Below are 20,600 nucleotides of genomic sequence, written 5' to 3'. Positions count from 1 at the left end.
TTGGGTGTTTTGTGTCAGGCCCATCTCTATATTTTTTGAGTCTGCCTTTTAGACTGTTAACTCCTTGAGGCAGGAACTTGCTTTATTTTTGTGTCTTCTAATGCATTGAGCATATTGTTGGCACATAACAAATTGTATATTCTGTATGTCAAAGGAAAAACAAATTTAATAAAATAAATTTGTTGATTAGGTCCTCCTGCCTTTATACTACAATTCAAGCTGATAAACTTCTCAGTGGGATAGGACTTTCAGATGACCTCAGCTTTATTAAGGAAAGTGGGTACTAATTCCAAATAAATACTAATCCCATTTTTTATGCAATATGTTTCACATTTCTCAGTAACGTTCTCTAGGTTTATAACCAACCACTTTAATCAGTCACCAACTATCAGACTTTTTTAATCTTCCAGCCAATCAACAATTATAATTAAAATATTTTTCTTTGTCAAACATAGAAAAAATATTCTATTGTCTTAGAGAGAACTCGAGAGGCACAACTAGGCATGGTGGTGCCTTATTTGTTCAGCATTGTGAGTCACTTCATCTGAATTTCTGTACATTTTAAGAGAGTTGTTTAAAAGATCCATTGTGCGGCTTTTGGCAACAAAAAGAATACCAGCACTGTTTGGACACTAATTTAGAATTAATTTTAAAACATAAGTTGTAACATAAGGCCTGGTGCAAAATCCATTGAAGTCAGTGGAACAATTCCCAAGGATTTCAGTGGGCTTTGGATCAGGGCCCTAAAGAACTGTAGAATATATTTTTTTATTTATTTACCTCTGTTTTCTTTGTTCACATGCTGGAAGACACGAGTTAGATTTTCAGAATCACTTTGCATTTTTGGACCACAGCAGAATTTTTGGTCTTTCAGTTTATCCAATCTAAAGTTGAATTGAGTAAAAAAATGTGAAGCCAATTGCTGCGCTAATGAAAGTAATCCAGCCATGCAGATAGCTTTTTGGCCTTGATCTACTGTACTGTTAACTGACATCTCCTCTGCTGAGGGGACTGTAGGCCACCCTTGCAAGGGAATGGATTAAGTGATCCCATTCCTCACCTCTAACTCATGTGATCCTATGTCATGTGAATTTTAGATTCTATGTCATGTGAATAAACTAGGACTGTTTAAATCCCGCAGGGTTTCGGTCACAATGGTGTTTGCAAACTGAACCTTGCATTGTGTTTCTTGAGGGATTGACCCCCGCAAGATTGCATGGAGATTCAAGTTCACAAACCCAAATTTTTAAAGGAATATTTTTCTCCAGACTCCAGGATCCACCTACTTAAAATCTTTGGGTGTAGTGGTTTCCTGCTATCTCCTGGGCATGGTTGGCCCCTTCCTCAATCTTCAGAAGATGATGTCACCAGCTATGTATTTCTTTCATCTTTTATTTACCAGGGTTCTAGCCAGAGCTCCTGCCCTCATATACTTGAGGGTAAGATTGAGGTCTTGAGGCAAGTTCATTCCTGATGTAACTCCATTGGATCCTCTATTTTGGCTTCAGTGGAGTCACACCCATGATTAATTTGGCCATTGAAGTTTGATATGTAATCAGAGTTATGATATGTCAGATAATTATGGTCCACAAGACATGTTCATGAAATAAAGGAAAAGAAGTGTTTTCCTTTAGGAAAATGCATGTTGATAAAATATTTTACTGTAGCTAGTCACTGTAATCTTCATCACTAGAGTCTACTTGGATTGCTGCACCTATGGTATTAATTCTAAATTAGTGTCCAAACAGTGCTGGTATTAAAAACACTTATTTTTAATATTTGCTTGTGAAGGGCCTGCTGCTCCAGCCCTCACTGAGGTCAATGGCAAAACACTCAGGATCTGGTCCTAACAAAGCAACACAGTCAGAACTTAAGATCTGGAACTAGCATTTGCTGGTTGCAACTTTGCTGAGTTCTGGACTAGACATCTGAGAACAGAGAATTCTAAGGTCGCCAGTTTACCATTGTGCTTTCAAAGCAAACATCTGCCCATTACAAAGGGTTAAGATAACACCAACTGCTGGCACAATGTCTAAAATTAAAAATAAGATGATTATACAAGCATTCTTTCCCTTGCATGACAGCACAGCCTCTCATGCTGCCACTGTGGGAATGGGAATCTCCAACCCACGCTGCTCTGGGGGACTCCATAGGGATTCCAGAAATGTTTACAATCCACAGTGAAAACAAAATGATAGAGTTATAGCTCCATGTTGCAAGCTGTGGAGAGGTGGGGGCGGGGGGGAGGGAGAAGGGGGGAAGAATTATATCTGAAAAACTAAGGAAATGGGAAAATTTAAGTGAAGCTAATGAGTATATGCCAAAATAAAATCTAGCAAAGTGGACACTCTGGCATTATGCTCAGTGTTGTACAGAGTGTGGAGTCGGCCCAAGGTCCCTTTCCAAAGAAGATTACCATTGAATAAGACTATTAGACTAAGACTTTTTAGGGTGACTTGAACTATGCATCCTGGAAAACGGCTTTGGGGAACGTGGGGGAAGAAAGAAGCAAATTATGGAACAGATGAATTGGATTGCTCTGAATTCTTTGACGTAATGTTTTTTCACGGAGGACTTCCCCCTCTGTCCTAAGATTTAATATTAAAAAGAACCCTCTATACCTATAGAAAGAGCTTAAAGACACCTGGGTGATGGACTAATAAGAGTTACATTGACTCTTTGCTAGGTGAGAGGCCCCTTTGTGAAGAATATTACCTAACTTATAGGCAATGGGAAGGACGGTCCCTCGCTGCATACATCACAATCAAAAGAGTTAATGTACACATATCAATCCTGATTCTCCTCTCACTTTTCCATGTGTACCAGTGTAAAACTGATCTACTCTGGCATAAGTGAGAGATGAATCAGGCCCTTTATGTCTGCCACTACTAATTTTTTTTCCTGGAAACAGAAGCTGATGAGAGGAGCAGTCCCATTTTACCTGCCAAACCTGTACTAGACAAAGCTTTCTTTTATCACTGGACACACTGCTGCCATCTCCAGCACTCTCTTCTTGCATAAAGCCTACTTCTATAACTGGTTCTCTTTTATTCTGGGGGGAGGTTTTACACTGCACACTCAGTTCCTCTATATGCCTGACTGTTATCATTCATTATTGTTATTAATATATATTATTTGTATTGCAGCAGTGCCTACAACATGCTAGGCTCTATCTAGACCAATATGAAGACATCACTGTCCTTAATCAGAACCTTAACTTTGCTTTGATGGGCAGAAATCTTGAAGCTGTCTCTAACCCCAAACTTTCTTTCCCTCTTGATTTTCAGACCAAGATTGCATGCCAGTTTCAGCCTGCTCAATTGCCACCTACTTTGCATATGTACAACAAGCATGTGCATGCACAAAAGCAGGGATTTTCATACCCACAGAGTTAGATGGCAACTATCCATATAGCTATCCAGTGCACACACTCAAGTCTTTGATTTACACACGTGTATGTGGTAGTTCCTGCAGTAAACTGTAACGCACTTGAACATATAATCTCAGTCTGAAAATCAGTCCTCTAATGTCTTGAGTATAATAGTTCCTTCTTTTACATTCTTCCTAAATGCCTCTTCTTCAAACTTCAGGTGTCCAGAACTCTGCAGCCAAATGACTTTCTCACTCCAGGAAGCAGAAACATTGTGTAATAAACTAACCCTCTGTCATTTCTGATGGCTTCATAGTTTTTTTCTAAATCCAATTCATATTGCCTCTCCATGGACATGTTTCATGCTACCTCTCTATGTTTGCTTGCCTATTTCCTGTCTATTTCACTCATCTCCTCCACTATTGTCTTCCTCTCTCTTACCTCCACATGTAGGGAATCACTCATTCATTTGTACTGCCCCTTTTATGGCCCTTTCCCCCTCATTTATCCCCTTGAATGACTTCCCCACTTCAAATTTCACCTTAAATCCTTTGTTTTATGGTAATGAAGATTAACTTTCTCTGAAAACTGTTTTGTGACATCATGAGTGGAGATCACTGTATGCTACAATAGTACTGTATTGTAGCACAGTGAAACCGAGCCGAGTAAACCTTAGCCACTTTCATTTCATCACTGCAAAGCGATGAAGCTGCAGTACATCGTCTGTGGTGTTAGCTGGATAGAGCCATTAGAAATGGTCAAGCCGCCTGTACAGAAATTATAATTCTTGGAGCAATATTAATCGATTATCTAACACTGCTAAATAGCCCTGCAGTGTCCTTGTGGGGCAGCAGTTATCACTGCAGACCAGCTGAGAATCAATCACTTTCTGGTAACTTAGTGGGAGAAATCCTGGCCCCTTTGAAGTCAATGGGAGTTTTGCCATTGACTTCAATGGGGCCAGGATTTCACCCTGTCTCTCTACATATCAATAAAGGAAGTGTTGCTGGGTAGCTATTACTAAAAATTCACCCATGGAACAGCAAGTATCCAGAGATAATTCTTCAAGAATTGACTAATTTGTAGTGGAGTTTATCAGTGGCTTAGTCATCACTGGGAGAGTTCTCCTCTTCTGAGACTGTCAAACCTGCCCATACAATTTTTACTGGCTGTTGGCACAATTCTTGGAAAAACTGCAGGGGTTGATGGAGATTTATAAAATGGATTAGCTTTTTGGGACTCCAGTAATAATATGTGTGGTATTTCTGTCTATTTTCATCTGAAATGAATTAGCATCTCTTAAAAAACTGAGAACAAATTACTACGCTAATCAAGCTAAATTGAACTATGAACTATAACCAATACAATAAACTTATATAAAGGCCTGATTCAGAGAGCTGCTAAGTTCTGTGGGCCTTTCATATTCAGGCTCTAAAAATAAATGTGTGCAGAATGCATTCTTCATAAAAAGGCATTCTATTAGTAAACAGTTAGATTGCTTTTAATATGTGCCAGGTATTATCCTCAGAACTCATGATTATGTTCTGACAGTGCCATTCTTCACTAAGGGTGAAATGCACCCCAGTGCAGTGGGCCTGCACAAAGCTTATGCATCACTTTAACCTTATTTCGAGAGAGATAAGTGGTGCACAGGTCTTATGCTGACCACCTACACAGAGATGAATTAATCCCAAATGAAATGATATTGTTCTGGATAAGAACAAACTAATGAATTCCAATGTATTGTCAATTACACTATTTGTGCTATTTTGTGATGCACTGGAGTCTTAACTGAGTACTTCCAGACTTTCTGATGTTTACATTTGTAAACTACAACATTCCAATTTCCAGACTTTCAAACTTAAAAATAAAATTCTCCCTGAATTTCCTGACTTTCAAAGTTTTTTTTTAATTAACTGCTACAGCATTCTAAGAATGTTATTTTAAATTGAGAGATCTATTTACAATCTTAAACTCTATTTAAGCAAGGTTGGGGTTTGGGGGCTGGGATTGTCTTTATGGTTGATCAGTGCCATGTCCTCTTTGCATTAAGTGACAGTGAGGGGCCAACTTGCCAAATCTCTAATGATCTCTTCCTAGCTAAAGCTCAGATCTAGTACCCCACCTTCATTCTCCTTGACATGCCAGCCGCCTTTGACATCATCAACCATGCTCTTCTTGAGGTCTTGTTCTCTTGGCTTGTATAACTCTGTCCTTTCCTGATCCTCCTTTCACCTCTCTAGTCACTCATTCAGCATGTCCTGAGGAGGATCCTCCTCATCTACCCTCCAGTTGTCTGAGGGGATTCCACAGGCTCTGATCTTGGTCCTCTTTTCTTCTTCTTCCTCCAAACCTTATCTCTGGGTCATTTTATTTGTAAACACAAATTTAACTACCATCTCTATACTAACTTGTAGATCTACCTTTCTACTCCAGAATTGTCTCCTTCTGTCCAAACTAAAATCTTGGCCTAGTTACGTTCACAGCATACACACAGAAAAGTCAAACAAACAAGAAATACTGCTTACAAAAGTGTAACACTGCTTTATTTCTTAGAATGCAGGTAACATATGAGAACCAAAAAACAGAGTGACAAAGCAGGCTGCTCCCTAAACCAACTCAGCCACCTTCCTCTAGGCTGTCTGGCTGCAGACTGATTGCTGCTCCCAGATCACACACTTCACTATAGAGTTCCCTAGCCTGCAAGCAGGACCAGGAACCCTTCACTCATTTCTGACACTCTACAGTGATAGCTTGAAATTGCAACACAGTCCTCAATACACCAGAGGCCTCTCTCTCAGACATCCCCTCGAGGATGTCTAGCTGTCAGCTCAAGCTCAACATGGCTCAGGTCAGGTGGGGCTCTGAGACTGCTGGGTGTGGATGCAAGCGTGTGACTGGGGGGGCTACAGCAGCTGTTGCAGCACCCGGGCTCAGCCTGGGGAGCAGGTAGGAACCTGGGTAATCAGGCCAGGGCTGGGAGCAACTACCTCAGGCCCAAATCACCAAGACCCTTCTTCCCAACTTGGTGCCAGATATCTCCCTCCTCAAAATCTTCAGTAGCTCCCTTCACATGCCGTGCAGAGCACCATCCTGCTCCCCCTCCTTTCCCTGGCACCCCGACTGTCCCCCTCTCCCCACACGGAGCACCCATCCTAACTTTCCCTGACATCCTAACTTCCTCCCACTCCCTCTAAGTCTTCCCGCTCCCCATGTTAGTACATTTAGGTTTCCATGTGCGCCTCCACCCCTCCCATTCAAAGCGACCTTCTGCCACTTTTGGATAGTTTTCCTAGTCCATTGCTTTGACCAGGTCTCACACCTCTTTGAATCCCTCCATTGGCTCCCCCCTTCTCAATTGCATCAAACATAAGCTGCTTGTTGTCTTTTTCAAGGCCCTTCACAGTCAATCACCCCTACCCATCATCTCATCCATCATCATGGTGTTGATGCTTGCCTCCACTCGCCCCATAATAGCAGCCTTCACTGCTGACTTGTTACATTGCAAACAAGCACCTTTGTGCTTTCTCCCATGCTGCCCTTCTTGCTTGGGAGGTGCTCCCCATAAATATCCACAAAGCTACCTTGTTGTCCCCCTTCAAACTCTCCTTTGCCGTGATGCCTACAAAAAACTGGACAATGGTTAGGTTGCTGGTGTGCTGAGACCACACTGTATCATGCTGGCCAATACTGTGTCATTATTAATTTGTGCTCCCTCATCTGTCTGCATCCAGCTGTTGTCTCTAATCATATACTTAGACTGTAAAGTCTATGGGGCACGGATATCTTTTTGTTCTGTTTCTACAGAGCCTAGCACAATGGGGTCATGGCTCATGACTAGAGCTCCTAAGCGCTATGGTATTAATAATAATACTATAATAATAATAACAACAACAACATAATACTGTAGCTCAATCTGCATGTATTTCATGCTTTATCTGTGTAGTGAATTTTAGTCAGAGTTCTTTGTCAGCACAGTGGACACTAACTAAGCCGGTCAATTCTGGAAGAAAGGATTCAGCTTGGATTTCATGTGTCTTTTGAGTCCTAGTAAAAAGTTGCATTGAGTTCCTGACTTGTGTTACGCAGAAGGTCACACTAGGTGATCACAATGATTCCATCTGATCTTAAAAATCTTTGAACCTATGAATCAATTTATGATGCTGTGATTCAGGCTTAACTTCTGAGTAGGGTGGTACAGGTTTTTAGGTTACTTTGTTCACAGTGTAGCCCATATAATGCTTATAACTATATGCTTTGAGCCAATAGGAAAAGTCATTTTCCTTAAATCCCCAGCTGCTGGAGTCATGTTATTACAAAGGAATCTCTACTTTCATTTGTGGGGGGCGGGAAGGTAGGGAAAGGAAGTTTCTAGCTCTCATGTTTCAGAAAAAACCTTGAAAATGTGAACGCTTGAAGGCTCAAAAACCAGAAGACAAATTAAAAGAACCCAACATTTATTATTTTTTAAAATCTTGATTTTTTTAAGCATATCTCATGATTTTGGGGGGCCTGACTTGTGAGTTTTGTATGCTCGGGTTCTGCAATACTATCCCTGTCAGATTAGCTATGGCTCCCAGTTTAGATGTGTTTTTAAAATATACTTTTATAGAACATAAGACCAATAGAAATACTTCCATCATATTAAACAAAAAAGAGACATCTTGTAACACAAATAAACATTCCCCTGAAATGTTTGTAATAATACAGTCAATGCTGCAGAGACTGTATCAGAACCCAAAGTGAAACAACTTGACTGTAAAGCAACATGAAACGGACCAGTTACCTACCTTCATTGTCCCAGCCCAGAGAACTGCAGAAAAGTAAACAGACATCATAAATATTGGCAAGTCCGTTCAATTGCTAAAACGTTCTCTCTGAATAATCCCAGCTGTTATTAGTTAGAGAGATAAGGACATTTTTTCTAACCTGACATTGCCCTTTGGTTGGAGTAGTTGCCTTTAGCAAAATTGGTCTCTGCACGGGATTATGTAAACAATATAGAAGCACATTGTGCCACTGAGGCACAGGCCTGCATTAGACGTGTTATGAAGTCACACTCCCTGGGGAAGTTGAAGGAAGCAATTGGAAACTGCGACTGTCTGCATGGCCCACCTGGGAGACAGCAGCTTTCCTGGGAATGTTATTCCCCTCCATGAGCGAGTGTGCAGAGCCATGCCCCCCAGGCACAAATCAGTGGAACTGAGTCAGCATGAGGGGGAGGTACGGTGCATTTTGTAAAGGACTGCAGTGACTTATTTCCTCTTGGAGCTAAGGAGAAGGAGGCAGATAATTGTGGCTTTGAGGCACCATCCCTTCCCAGGGCTGCTATGTGCACCACCCGTTCCATAAGGCGAGACATTCAGTCTCAATATAGCCCTCCAAGAGGTGCAAGGCTGTGTGTGTAGCACTCTGTGTAATAATCAAAATGCACGTCTACATAGTACCATGTGAGTGAAACAATCCAGATACCAGTACGTCACCACTTTTCTTATCAAAGGTTAGCAGCCAATTTCCATGACTATTTTTATCCTTTATTGTGTGCAAATATACAAGCATTTTAAATGCCACTTTGAAGGCTGGAGAGCATGATTTCTTTTCGTGTCAGTCCCTTTACCATTATTTTCTCAGAGAAATGCACCTGCTTATATAAAATCAGAGCAGATTTTTTAAAAAGCATTTTTAGAACTGAATAGTTGTGGTTGTTGCAGAAAGGTGCTTAGATCCTGGATTAGGAATTTGCAGGATCAAAGTTGCAGTTAAGATGCCAGGGAACTCATCCAAATCACACCATCACTGATATTCTTTAGGGAATACTGGGCTGTTTTTTGTACACAGCACATTTGGTTCCAAGTAACTTAAAACCTAAAGGATTGAAATGATTACAGCTATGGGACCAAATCTTTCATGGTGTTGAGCATCCACAATGCATGTTGGGCCAGATACTCGTTTACACTATGGCTCCTTTACGCCACTCTGGTAGTGTAAAAAGTCGTTAAAGTAGCAGTAAGTTACATTTAAGGCCCCTTTACAATGTTAGAGTGGTGCAAAGAAGCCACAGTGTAAATGACAGATTTCAGAGTAGTAGCCGTGTTAGTCTGTGTCCGCAAAAAGAAAAGGAGGACTTGTGGCACCTTAGAGACTAACAAATTTATTTGAGCATAAGCTTTCGTGAGCTACAGCTCTGCATGCATCCAATGAAGTGAGCTATAGCTCACGAAAGCTTATGCTCAAATAAATTTGTTAGTCTCTAAGGTGCCACAAGCACTCCTTTTCTTTTTACAGTGTAAATGGGAATTTGGCCTATCCTCAGTACAAGCCCAGCACCACTCAGGGGGCCTCAGCACCTTTGGGCATTGGGTCCACAGAGAAATGTCTCTGGCAGGGAAGGTACTTTATTTCTGTACAGTTTGAGTAGAGAAAAGCTCTTGTTTAATTAGAACGTTTTAAAAAGGAATGTAGAGCCTGATCCTGAAAACACTTTTTCGTGTCAGTGGCCTCGCTGACCTCAAAAGGACAGCTCACACAAGTGAGGGACTGCAAGGTTGTGGTGAAATCCTAGGCTTCCTGAAGTAAATGCCTGAGCTCCTGACTTCAACAGGGTCAGGATTTCTCCCCATGTCTTTGGTGCTATGGGAGATGCCAGACTGACAGCCTGGCAGCCTTATGCCCTCTGTTTACCTTACAATAAAGACAGTATAAACTTTCTCCTCCCTCCTCCCCCATGCCTCAGACTTTTTCTGGACTTACCAACTCTAGGCATGAGAAGGTAGTTGAGTCTTCATGTCCATACAGCCCTTGGCCGGTATGGTGAGATTGCCAACAAAGGTGTCAGTTCAGATGTCTGTCCTTAGGAATTAGATGAAGAATGCCAAATCATTTCACATAAGCCACCACACAGCCAGCAGATAGCAGTGGCTTTTACTGGCCATTAACCTACATTAGATTTGATGCAGTGACCTAGATGTGAAGGGTCCCATATATCCGTCTATAAGCCATCTATTCCTTTATGAAATCTATCCTTAGGGCAATTAAATATAGAGGTTTGATTTGTTTCTACCCAGGGGTTTTCTACCACAGGCTCTGATTCTACTCTCACTGAAGTCAATGGAGCTTTCAATGGAAGCAAAATTGGGCCCTTAGTGAGTTCTAAGGGTGAAAAAAAAAGTCAAAATTAACAAGACTAGGGGAATAAAACTTCAGGAAATACCAAAGCAAGACTGTTGGCTATTTTTAGTGGGTAAAGAGATGACAAATCAAGGAAACTTGATGACTTAGAAGTTCAGCATATGAGAATATCCTTTTGTGTGTGTAACACTCTTTAATATTATAATTCCTGTCTTTCTAGAGGTGCAATTGTTATAGTCAGTAACTTTTCTCATGTGTCTCAGGGGTGGCTGCATTTCAGTAGTAAGGTGAATCCCTACATAAATATAGGTTAATATTTTCAAAAGCGCTTTTGTGCCTTTGAAACCTAACTCTCATTTACAAAAGTGATCAAAGCACTGAAGAGCCTAAACCTCACTGAAAGTCCGTGGGACTCTCATGGGCATAGTCCCTCCACCACACCTCCCTGGCATTCGATGGTGTCCTGAACTCAGTCTCTTGTCACCCAGGTCTGGGAATGGAAACTCAGCCCTCTGGTTGGGGTCCGCTGGAGCTTGCTCCTTCCAGAGTTTAGGAGGAAAGGAAAAACAAATGAACAGGCTCAAACATCACGCAGGCCTCTCTTCCTTAGAGGAGCCTCTGGTGAATTGGAGTCAGCATTTTTGAAAATCAGGCAAACAGGGATGATTAAAAATTTTTTTAATATAATTCATGCACATTTTGAAAAAAATGGTCATGGAAATGAAAAATGTTGATGAAATTTGACACTAAAAAGAATTTGACTAGCTCAGAGTTGGTTGAAAAATACACCAAAAATAATAAAAATTGTCATCCCCCCAATTTTTCTTCATTTCAAATTGATGAAAAATGACAAAATTAAATTTTGGTAAAAGTAAATTTGGTAATTAAAAGCAGAGGATATCTACCTGGGGTTCGTCACCACCCTGCCCTTCTTATGTTGCTAAACAGGAGAGAGGTCTCAGCATGCAGAGAACCACTTATCTACACAGTTTCACACCTCAGTGTGCATGCCTAAAAAAAAACAGTGGCAAAATAATATATTGTGCATGTTCAACACATTCTGTTGAGACTTACAATTTGATTATTCCTAAACCAGACTTCTTTAATCATGTCTTAGGCGTGTGTGCTTATTGACATCTAGAGCCATGACAAATGGGAACTTTTAAAATAAAGCTGTTTTTGAGATATAAGAGCACAGAAAGCTTCTGAGTAACTTTCTTAATGTGTAAAATCCACCATTTGTTGTGCTCTGGTAACTCAAAAATGGCCAAACTGTATTTTCCCAAACTTGCAGAAAGAGAGAAAGAAGACAGAAAGAAATGCTTTTGAGTTAGTAACAAGAATGAATATTTTTAACCCAAAGGGTAATTATTTTCAGATTTATAAGCATGTGAAAAAATGGGCTGATAATTAAACTTCCTTCTTCTCACTCCAAATTTAGTGCTGCAAGTAGAGCTCTGTAAGGGTTTAAATCCTAAATTCACTGACATCCGTGACAAAGCTCCCACTAACTTTAATGGTGCAGATTCAGAATTGTAGTAGTTTTTTTGGTAACAGTTACTTTCTGGCGTTCTCCAATTTCCCAAGTAGGTCAGAACATAAAAAGTGGGGTTAGCTGCTAGATGTGGCCTAAACTCACCAAATCTGTGTATCATCTATGAACAACCAACCTTAATTTTAACAACAAAAAATCTAAATGTGGAAAAAAATATCAGACTGTACTAACATAGAGTATTCAACTATTATTATGGTAAGGGATTTCCTGTTTTTCCCCTGAAATTTCTTAAAAGTTGTTTGTAGAGAATTGAATTGTGTACTGACGAATTAAAATGACTCTGTTGTGCTATTTAGCTTGATTTTAAAAATTCTGTTTCTCCCAGTTTAAAACAAATAACTCACTGGAAGAGGTCACTCTATTAAAAATGTTGTGGATGTTTTTGTCAAGAATATGTACTATTTTATTGCTATAGGATTGTAGGTTTTGATTTTTTTAGGGAGCAAATATATAGAATGTCATGGCCATCTCAAGATAAAAGTTCAAATGTTAGGCTTACAACCTTCCAAGTGCTCCTTTAAATACCATTGTTGTATACACATCAACATAAGGGTGTGTTAAGATGGATAATTAAAACAGAAGATAATTAGAGATAAATTTTAAATGTAGCAAATGGGCCATTAGTCAAACAACTCTTCTTAAAAAAACAACTGTGGTTCTGATTTCTTGGCCATTTCATTAAATTATTCCCCTAATTTTATTTTATAACATTTTCTTTTTTAAATTTAAATGTGAGAAGAAAAATACTTAGGGATGCTGAGTACTGAACATGCATTAACTTTCAAATGTGTGATGCTGAAGGTTTAAAAATGCAGGAGTTTGCTGCATTTTAAGACAGTAGGGAACATGGTCATGCATATTACCTGAAATCACATGATGAATGCAGCTGTTATGACTAGGGTTGCCAGGTGTCCAGTTTTTGACTGGAACGCCCACTCGAAAAGGGACCCTGGCAACTCCGGTCAGCACCACCGACTGGGCCGTTAAAAGTCTGGAGGGTGGCACAGCGGGGCTAAGGCAGGCTCCCTGCCTGCTGTGGTTCTGTGTGGCTCCTGGAAGCAGTGTCATGTCCCTCCTCCGGCTCCTATGCCTAGGGACAGCCTGGGGGCTCCGCACACTGCCCCCACCCCAAGTGCTGGCTCCGCAGCTCCCATTGGCTGGGAACCACGGCCAATGGGAGCTGCAGGGGTGGTGCCTGCGGACAGGGCAGCACACAGAGCCTCCCTGGCTGCCCCTATGTGTAGGAGCCAGATGCGGGACAAGCCAGATGGGGGACATGCCGCTGCTTCTGAGAGAAGCCTGAGGTCAGTGCCGCCCAGAGTCTACACCTCTGACTCCCTCCCGCACCTCAAAACCCTCATCCCCAGCCCCACACCAGAGATCGTACTCCCAGCCGGAGCCCTCACCCACTGCCATGCCCCAACCGTCTGCCCCAGCCCTGAACACCCTCCTACCCTCCGAAGCCCTCTCTCCCAGCCCGGAGCACCCTCCTATACTCAATCCCCAGCCCCACTCCAGAGCCTGCACCCCTAGCTGGAGCCCTCACCTCGCCACCCCAGGCCTGATCTCCCTCCCACTCTCCAAACCCCTCGGTCCCAGCCTGGAGTACCCTCCTACATCCAAATCCTAATCCCCAGCTCCACCCCAGAGTCTGCACCACCCTAGAGCCCACACCCCCAGCCGGAGCCCTCACCTCCTCCTGTATCCCAACCCACTGCCTCAGCCCGGAACCCCCTCCCTCACCCTGAACTCCTCATTTCTGTCCCCACTCCAGAGCCCACACCGCCAGTCGGAGCCCTAACCCCCACCTGCACACCAACCCCCTGAGCCAGTGCGGTGAAAATGAGCAAGTGAGGTTAGGGAGAGCAAGCAACAGAAGGAGGGGGGAATGGAGTGAGGGGGCGGGGCCTCAGAGAAGGGGCAGGGCAAGGGTGTTTGGTTTTGTGTGAATAGAAAGTTGGCAACTGTAGTTATGACAGCAGCATATGAATTTCCACCTCTTCATCTGTGGTAGTTATATACTAGCAAACACAAAACTACATGCACATCAGACTAGTATATCCAACTTTTATTAATAATGTCTAAGAGAAGTTAGGTGAAGTAATATCTTTTACTGGACCAAGTTCTAATGGTGGAAGAACCTGAAGAAGAGTTCTATGTAGCTTGAAAATGTGTACCTTTCACCAGCAGGAGTTGGTCCAATAAGAGATTGCCTCACCCACCCTTGTCTCTCATTATATTGGGACCAACACAGCTACAGCACTGCAAACAATTAATAATGTCTAACAGTTACACAGTATCTCTCATCAGGAAGGATCCTGAACTACTTTAGACTCTGATATGCAAATTATACAGAGAGAATCACTTTATCCATCACTTGGATGAAACAGAGCAACCATTTAACAGTACAGTAAGATTACACCTCAATTTAGGACAGGAAATAAAGAATACCTTATCCAACCGAGACTGCAGGGGGAAATAGACCAGAAAACTGAGGAATAACACCTTGGACTTTTGAGAAAGTGCCTTGGGATCTTTAATGACCACAAGTTGCCATAACCTAGCTTCAGGTCTCATCTGAAAAATGGCATCTCCAGCAGCACAGTGCCCCCTACTGGAGCATTGGTTTAGTACTGACTCAGTGGGAAGGGTGTCACCTACTGGATCACCAACAAGATTGCCTGTAGCATCTGGATATTTTTGCGACCTGATCCTGGCTAGGTTGTAAAGGCTGATAAGCTCATAGTGTCATGTGGTATGGCCATGCTTACAATCCTGATTTTTATGCCCTTTCCAGAAGATGACCACGGTTTTCATATTACCTAAAGAGTTCATCATTGCCTGTACTAATTGTAACATAGCTAAATATTTTCTAGGTTACCTAACCAAACTTCTGCAAAATCACTCTGTGTATGCCTGTGATGGCGATCGTTTGAGCCTGCAGTGTCCTCGACATTCAACAATAAGTGTCCAATCAGCATTTTACGGGCAAGATTACCAAATGTGTAGTACACAGCAGCCTGAAACCGCGATGAAAGACCCCTTAAACTGTGTGGCGTCTACCACTTTGCAGGTAAAACATATTGTAGATGTTTTTTAAAAAGCAGAATGTTTTAGATCGGATTTCAATTTTGTGACCCATATTTTATGAAAATGCCAAGTATTCACAATGTTAAGTGAATTCCACAATGTTTCAACTGGTATATAACACAAAATGGCACACTTGGAAGCACTAATTAGACCAGCAGAAATATCAGGTGAATAGGTTTTATTATTCCTGTAGGCTTGTAAAAGATTTTCAGGGTTCCTTCTACACTAACCTCCACATCTAACCCCCATTTTCGAGGCCCTACAACACCCATCCTTTTAGCCAAGCAGATCTGGTCAGAATAGTCTTAATCAGTCTCAAGGACCCCTGACATGAGGCACTCCTTACCCCAGCAGTTGAATACACTGAGCCAAATTAATCACCCAGAGTGTCAGATAACAGGACTTGAACCTGGATCACCCGCATGGCAAGACTGAGCAAAACCCTCTGGCCACAGCAACCTACTTTATCATAAATTTGACAGGAATATTGAAGTTTACCAGTAATATCCTAAGAGTTGCTTCACATACAGACTAGAGTATGGCTTACACTGCAGTTCATTACTTGCTGTCATGGTGTGACAGGTTTCGGTTGGTCCTCCGAGCCCCTAGGGGCGATGGAGGCTATGGTCTCACTGGCAGACCTCAGCCACACCTTCCGGGGGTTGGGGAATTAGCGGGGAAGGTGTGCCGGCACGAGTCAGTGGCGCACCCCTCAGGCAGGGGAGAGCCAGGGTAGGGGAACGCAGGCCCACCCAACTCCACTGCGTTCCAGCCCAGGGCAGTCCGCGCCCGCTGACCAAACACACCCACCCCACGGTGCAGTTCGGCCCCTGGGCTACTTCCTACCCGGTCTCTCAGGCGGGTCGCTCCGGTCCCTCCATCTCGTCCGGGTATTCCGCTGCGGGCCACTCCCGCTCCCCCTCGGTATCGGACTCATGCTGGCCCGGGCTGTAGTCAGGTCCCTCCAGGTCCTCTGAGTATTCAGCAGCCGGCAGCCCCGGTTGCCACAGGCCTTCCCCCCAGTCAGGCTCCTCCTTGCCCAGGGCTTCGCCTGGGTCAGCAGCAGGATCACAAGGGAGCAGCCTGTGTCTGTCTCCCTCCCTGGTGCTCTCTTCACTGGGCAGAGGGCCCCGCCCTTTGTACTTCCTGTCCCACCCTTCCCCTTCCGGGGATTGGCGGAAGCTTGGTCTGGCCCCGCCCACTAAGGCTGAGTGGCCCCGCCCACTCAGGCTCTTTACCCTCTGGTTCGGAGGGGAGCCACCCTGGCTCCCTACACATGGGAATTTCTTTACATCAGTTGAGGAAGCCCACGCTTCGAGTATAGTCAGGAGCTTGTTTCATCACAGGAAAGAGGTCTAGAGTTCCGCTGTTAGGCTATGCTTCAGCAAAGTATTATCAATGGGATTTAAACATATGCTTAAAGTAAAGATGCATTTAAGAGCTCTACAGAACAGGGGTGCTTTCAAGGCCTTAGTGCTTACAGCTGTTCCATTGCTTCATGTCAGCAGTGAATTTCCATTCCATCCATTAATAATAGTATTAATAAGTGATTTAGTATAACATCCTTTCATAAAAACAGTGTTGTGACAGAGAGTTTTTAAGAACGTGGCTTGTCCATGCTGTACTGCAACTAACATCTAAAGGCATTCCATGAATGACCTTGGGGCCATGTGAAAGTGCAGCTGTCCACTAAAAAAATGTGGGGGCCAAATGCATCCTTGATGTCATTTCATTGACTTCAGTGGAGTGACACCCATTATTACTTTGAGTTCTTGAGTCCTGAGGGTCTCTGTGAGGTTTCCATGGACAATTTTTCTTGAGTACACTACACATCTCAGCTGACAACTGCATTGTAAAATAATATTAACTTTGACAGATATTTTCCTTTTTTCACTGTTCAAAACTACAGATATGAAAGATAAGTGTCTGGCTTTTGCATCCCAGAAAGCTCTGACTCTGTCAAATAGAAAAGACACATACTGTAAACTGAATTCTTGGAAAAGAACTCTGATGATCTCATTCTGTCCCTCTCTGTGGAACAGAGTCTGAGATCTGCATAATCAAGCACAGTATTATCTTACAGAAAGGAGAAAGAATAGCTGGCATTTTATACAGTAGCCTCCTAGTGAAAGGATAAAGGCAAAGTTAGATCTGTCGCAATATGTTAATAACCTGACTAATAATGCAATCTAATTATGATAATATAAGTAGCTGGATGTTTTTGCACAGCTGAGTCAGTGCAAAATGTGTGCACTCTTTGTATAAAGAGATACCATTATAAAGAGATTTACAGATGATGGTTCAGCTCAGGTGTAAACAGATGCAATGTTCATTGAACTCAATGGGAGTCAGTTATGCCCACTTGTTCAAGAGCTAAATTTGTCCTGATTTTGTTTAACTGACTCTTTCCTGAGCAATTCCAATGAAGATGTGCCAGGGTGGTAGAGATTATTGATTTGACTTGAAATATTTTAAAAGAAGAATTGAGTGACCAAACTGAGTTCTCAGTCCTGTTTTCCCTTTTAAACAATTTAATAGGAATGTAATGTTCACAAAAAGTGTTGGAATTCAGTCCTTTTTCTCCACAAAAAAGAAAAAAGGGGCCAGAACTTTATAGGATCGTTGTGATGTGCAGCAAATGTGCATCATTTCTGTTCTGGAGGGACTGTGTCCAAGGATTATGATAGTTCAGCTATTGACATCTTTTCTGAAAGTGGAAACGGGAGTGTCAATTAGTGCAATTGTTGTGATTTGAACACCTGATTTAAATTCATCCCTGGTGTAAATCCACTGAAGTTGGTAGAGCTATGCCAAGGATGAATTTAGCTCCTTCTGACTAGAAAATAGACCAGGGGTGGGCAAACTATGGCCCGCAAGCCGTTTTAAGCCGGCCCCTGAGCCACACCAAGTGGTTCAGCCCCCCTCCAGCCGGGGCGCTGGGTCAGGGGCTGAGCCGCGTGGTGTGCCCCGCTCCAGGGGGTGCTGCATCGGGGGCCACACCCCTGAGCCTCTCCCCACGTCCCAACGCTCTTCCCCAGCCCTGATCCCCCTCCCGCTCTCTAAACCCCTCGATTCCAGCCTGGAGCACCCTCCTGCACCCCAAACTTCTCATCCCCAGCCCCACCCCAGAGCCTGCTCCCCTAGGCCAGCACATCCCTCAGACCGTGCCACTTCCCACAGCCCCCATTGGCCTGGAGCGGCAAACTGCAGCCAGTGGGAGCTGTGATCAGCCAAACCTGCGGATGCAGCACGTAAACAAACTGTCCCAGCCTGCCAGTGGCTTTCCCTGGTCGGCCGTGTGCCAAAGTTGCCGATCCCTGGTTTACACTATCCTTTTTTCCTTAAGATTTCCCACCATCGCTACCACTGGTACAGCTCCAGCAGCAGAAGCAAAGTGTAAGTGCTACTGTAAACAGCTTCTGGCCTGCCAATCACCATGTTCTTTCACCCTGCTCAGAGCAGCTTTAGTTGACAACATGGTTATAACGTTGGAAGCCTTTCTGCTCTACTCTTCTCACCCTTACAATTACTGATTACTTGCTGGAGCAGCACAATAGGAATAGCAGGATATTATTAGAAAAACAAACTGATGTTGATCAAGGTCTGACTTTTTTAAAAATAGATTTTAAGTAGTTTGGTCACATCTACATCGGCTAATCAAATTATGTCTGAAATGGATTTAGGCCCTAATTGAGGAAGGTATTTCAGCATGTGCCTAACTCTAAGGACACGAGTAGTCCCTCTTGAGTCTACTCATGTGCTTAAGTACCTCGCTGCATCAAGTCCTTAGTTTGAACTGTGTTTCAGATGAACTCACCCAGGATTTTCAGCCACCAATCAAAGCTCAGCATAGACATGGTCTTATTCCTGTCATATATCTTTTTTTTTTTTAAATGCATCTATGACAAAAAAAAAAACAGTGCCACTGAATAATTTCTTTCATGTATAGAGCAAAATGCAGCTAAGAGTTTTGGTTGCTGTATAGCTTCATATCTTGTTTTCAAGACTATCCTTTTTGCCCGTTGTTCTAGAAAGTACTGGATGAATGCCAGAACCAGAGAGCCTGCCAACTCCTTGTCAATAGTCGGGTTTTTGGACCTGATCTATGTCCAGGAACCACTAAATACCTCCTTGTCTCCTTTAAATGCAAACCTAGTAAGTAATTTCTACAACAGGCAAGTTCATTTTTGTGTGTGTGTTTCATTTGTTTTGGTTATAATGCCAGTGCAGAAAGCTTTGCATAAATCTACATGAAGTTTTCAGATTTTAAGATTAATAGCAAATTGTATTTCTACTTTATCTTAGCTTTCCATCTTGTCTGCAATATTCACATGCTTGCTACCAATGTAACTGCTCTTAGAGTTTGTCAGAATCTAAGACAAAGTTAAAAAAAAAAAAAGGTGGAAAAGCTCATACTTTAGAGAGGAATATTATGCCATTTTTCACAAGAAGTGGTTTGTATTAAAAGCATACAAATGCCAAAAGGCTAGATACCATGGTGATGAGTGTGGGAAAAAATGCCTAGATAGCTGGAACAAAACCTCAGAATCTTTTGAAGTTCAGCCATAACCAGTTTTTGTGCATAACAGAGATTTGTTTTCAGTGGACATGTAAGAATAAGTATACACAAAAAACTGAAAGAATAAATATACATGATAAAGTATTTATACTTCAGTAGAACCTCGAATGAGGGTAGGTTCTGACAACAAATGTAAAGAGACAGTCATTGCCTCAATGGGCACTCATTGTACAAACACGAGAGAAAAATAGGAAGGGTGGAGAACAGGGAAACAACAATCAAGAGGCTGGATTTTTTTTTTTTTAAGTTTTGTCTTATTAAATATAAGAGTGAATTCCAACTCCCCAGCACCGAGCCATTATTTGCTGGCTAATTTTTTGTATAGTGGAAATGGGTCTTCAAGAAGGCATTTGGATTTTCAGAGAGTAGTGACTTTGACGCACAGAGAAGATATTCCGTGTATAGGGGGAGCATCATCGAAGCACAAGGGGGATTGTGAAAGGAGCAAGGAAACAGGGCATCAAGACTGGCAATAAGGAACAGGAGAGGGGAGGGACGGGGTGACACAAGAAACAAATAGGTGAAGGGAGACTGAATTGTGTAGGACCTCAAAGTCAAGGACAGGAAGCTCAGATAAGGAATCACTAACTTTGATTAGGGGGTGAGAAGGCCTGGATTTGTGCTGGGGGTGGCCCACCTTGATTATCATGCGCATTGTGGGGAGAGTGGTCACTTTGGATGAGCTACTGCCAGCGGGATAGTGAGTTTGTGTGTGTGGTTTTTGGGAGGGGGGTGGGGGGGTGAGAGAACCTGGATTTGTGCAGGAAATGGCCCAACTTGATTGTCATGCGCATTGTGTGGAGAGTTGTCGCTTTGGATGGGCTATCGCCAGCGGGAGAGTGAATTTGTGTGGGGGGGTGGAGGGTGGGAGGGCCTGG

The 20,600-nt window shown here is 42.7% G+C and overlaps 1 protein-coding gene across 2 annotated transcripts in view; it reads left to right on the top strand.

Moving 5' to 3' along the window:
- Nucleotides 1–20,600, top strand: part of EVA1C (eva-1 homolog C) — a 63,551-nt gene that overhangs the window by 11,910 nt on the left and 31,041 nt on the right. For both annotated transcript variants that reach the window (XM_075133131.1, XM_075133128.1), the window contains exons 2-3: nucleotides 14,930–15,126; nucleotides 19,175–19,298. In XM_075133131.1, the coding sequence (XP_074989232.1) occupies nucleotides 15,055–15,126; nucleotides 19,175–19,298 (196 nt within the window). In that variant the 5' untranslated portion in view covers nucleotides 14,930–15,054. The remainder of the gene's footprint in view (nucleotides 1–14,929; nucleotides 15,127–19,174; nucleotides 19,299–20,600) is intronic.

This window comes from Caretta caretta, chromosome 1, assembly GCF_965140235.1.
Source record: "Caretta caretta isolate rCarCar2 chromosome 1, rCarCar1.hap1, whole genome shotgun sequence".
Lineage (NCBI taxonomy): Eukaryota > Metazoa > Chordata > Testudines > Cheloniidae > Caretta > Caretta caretta.
Note: the sequence above shows the minus strand (reverse complement) of the source record. Positions and strands in the feature narration are given on the sequence as shown.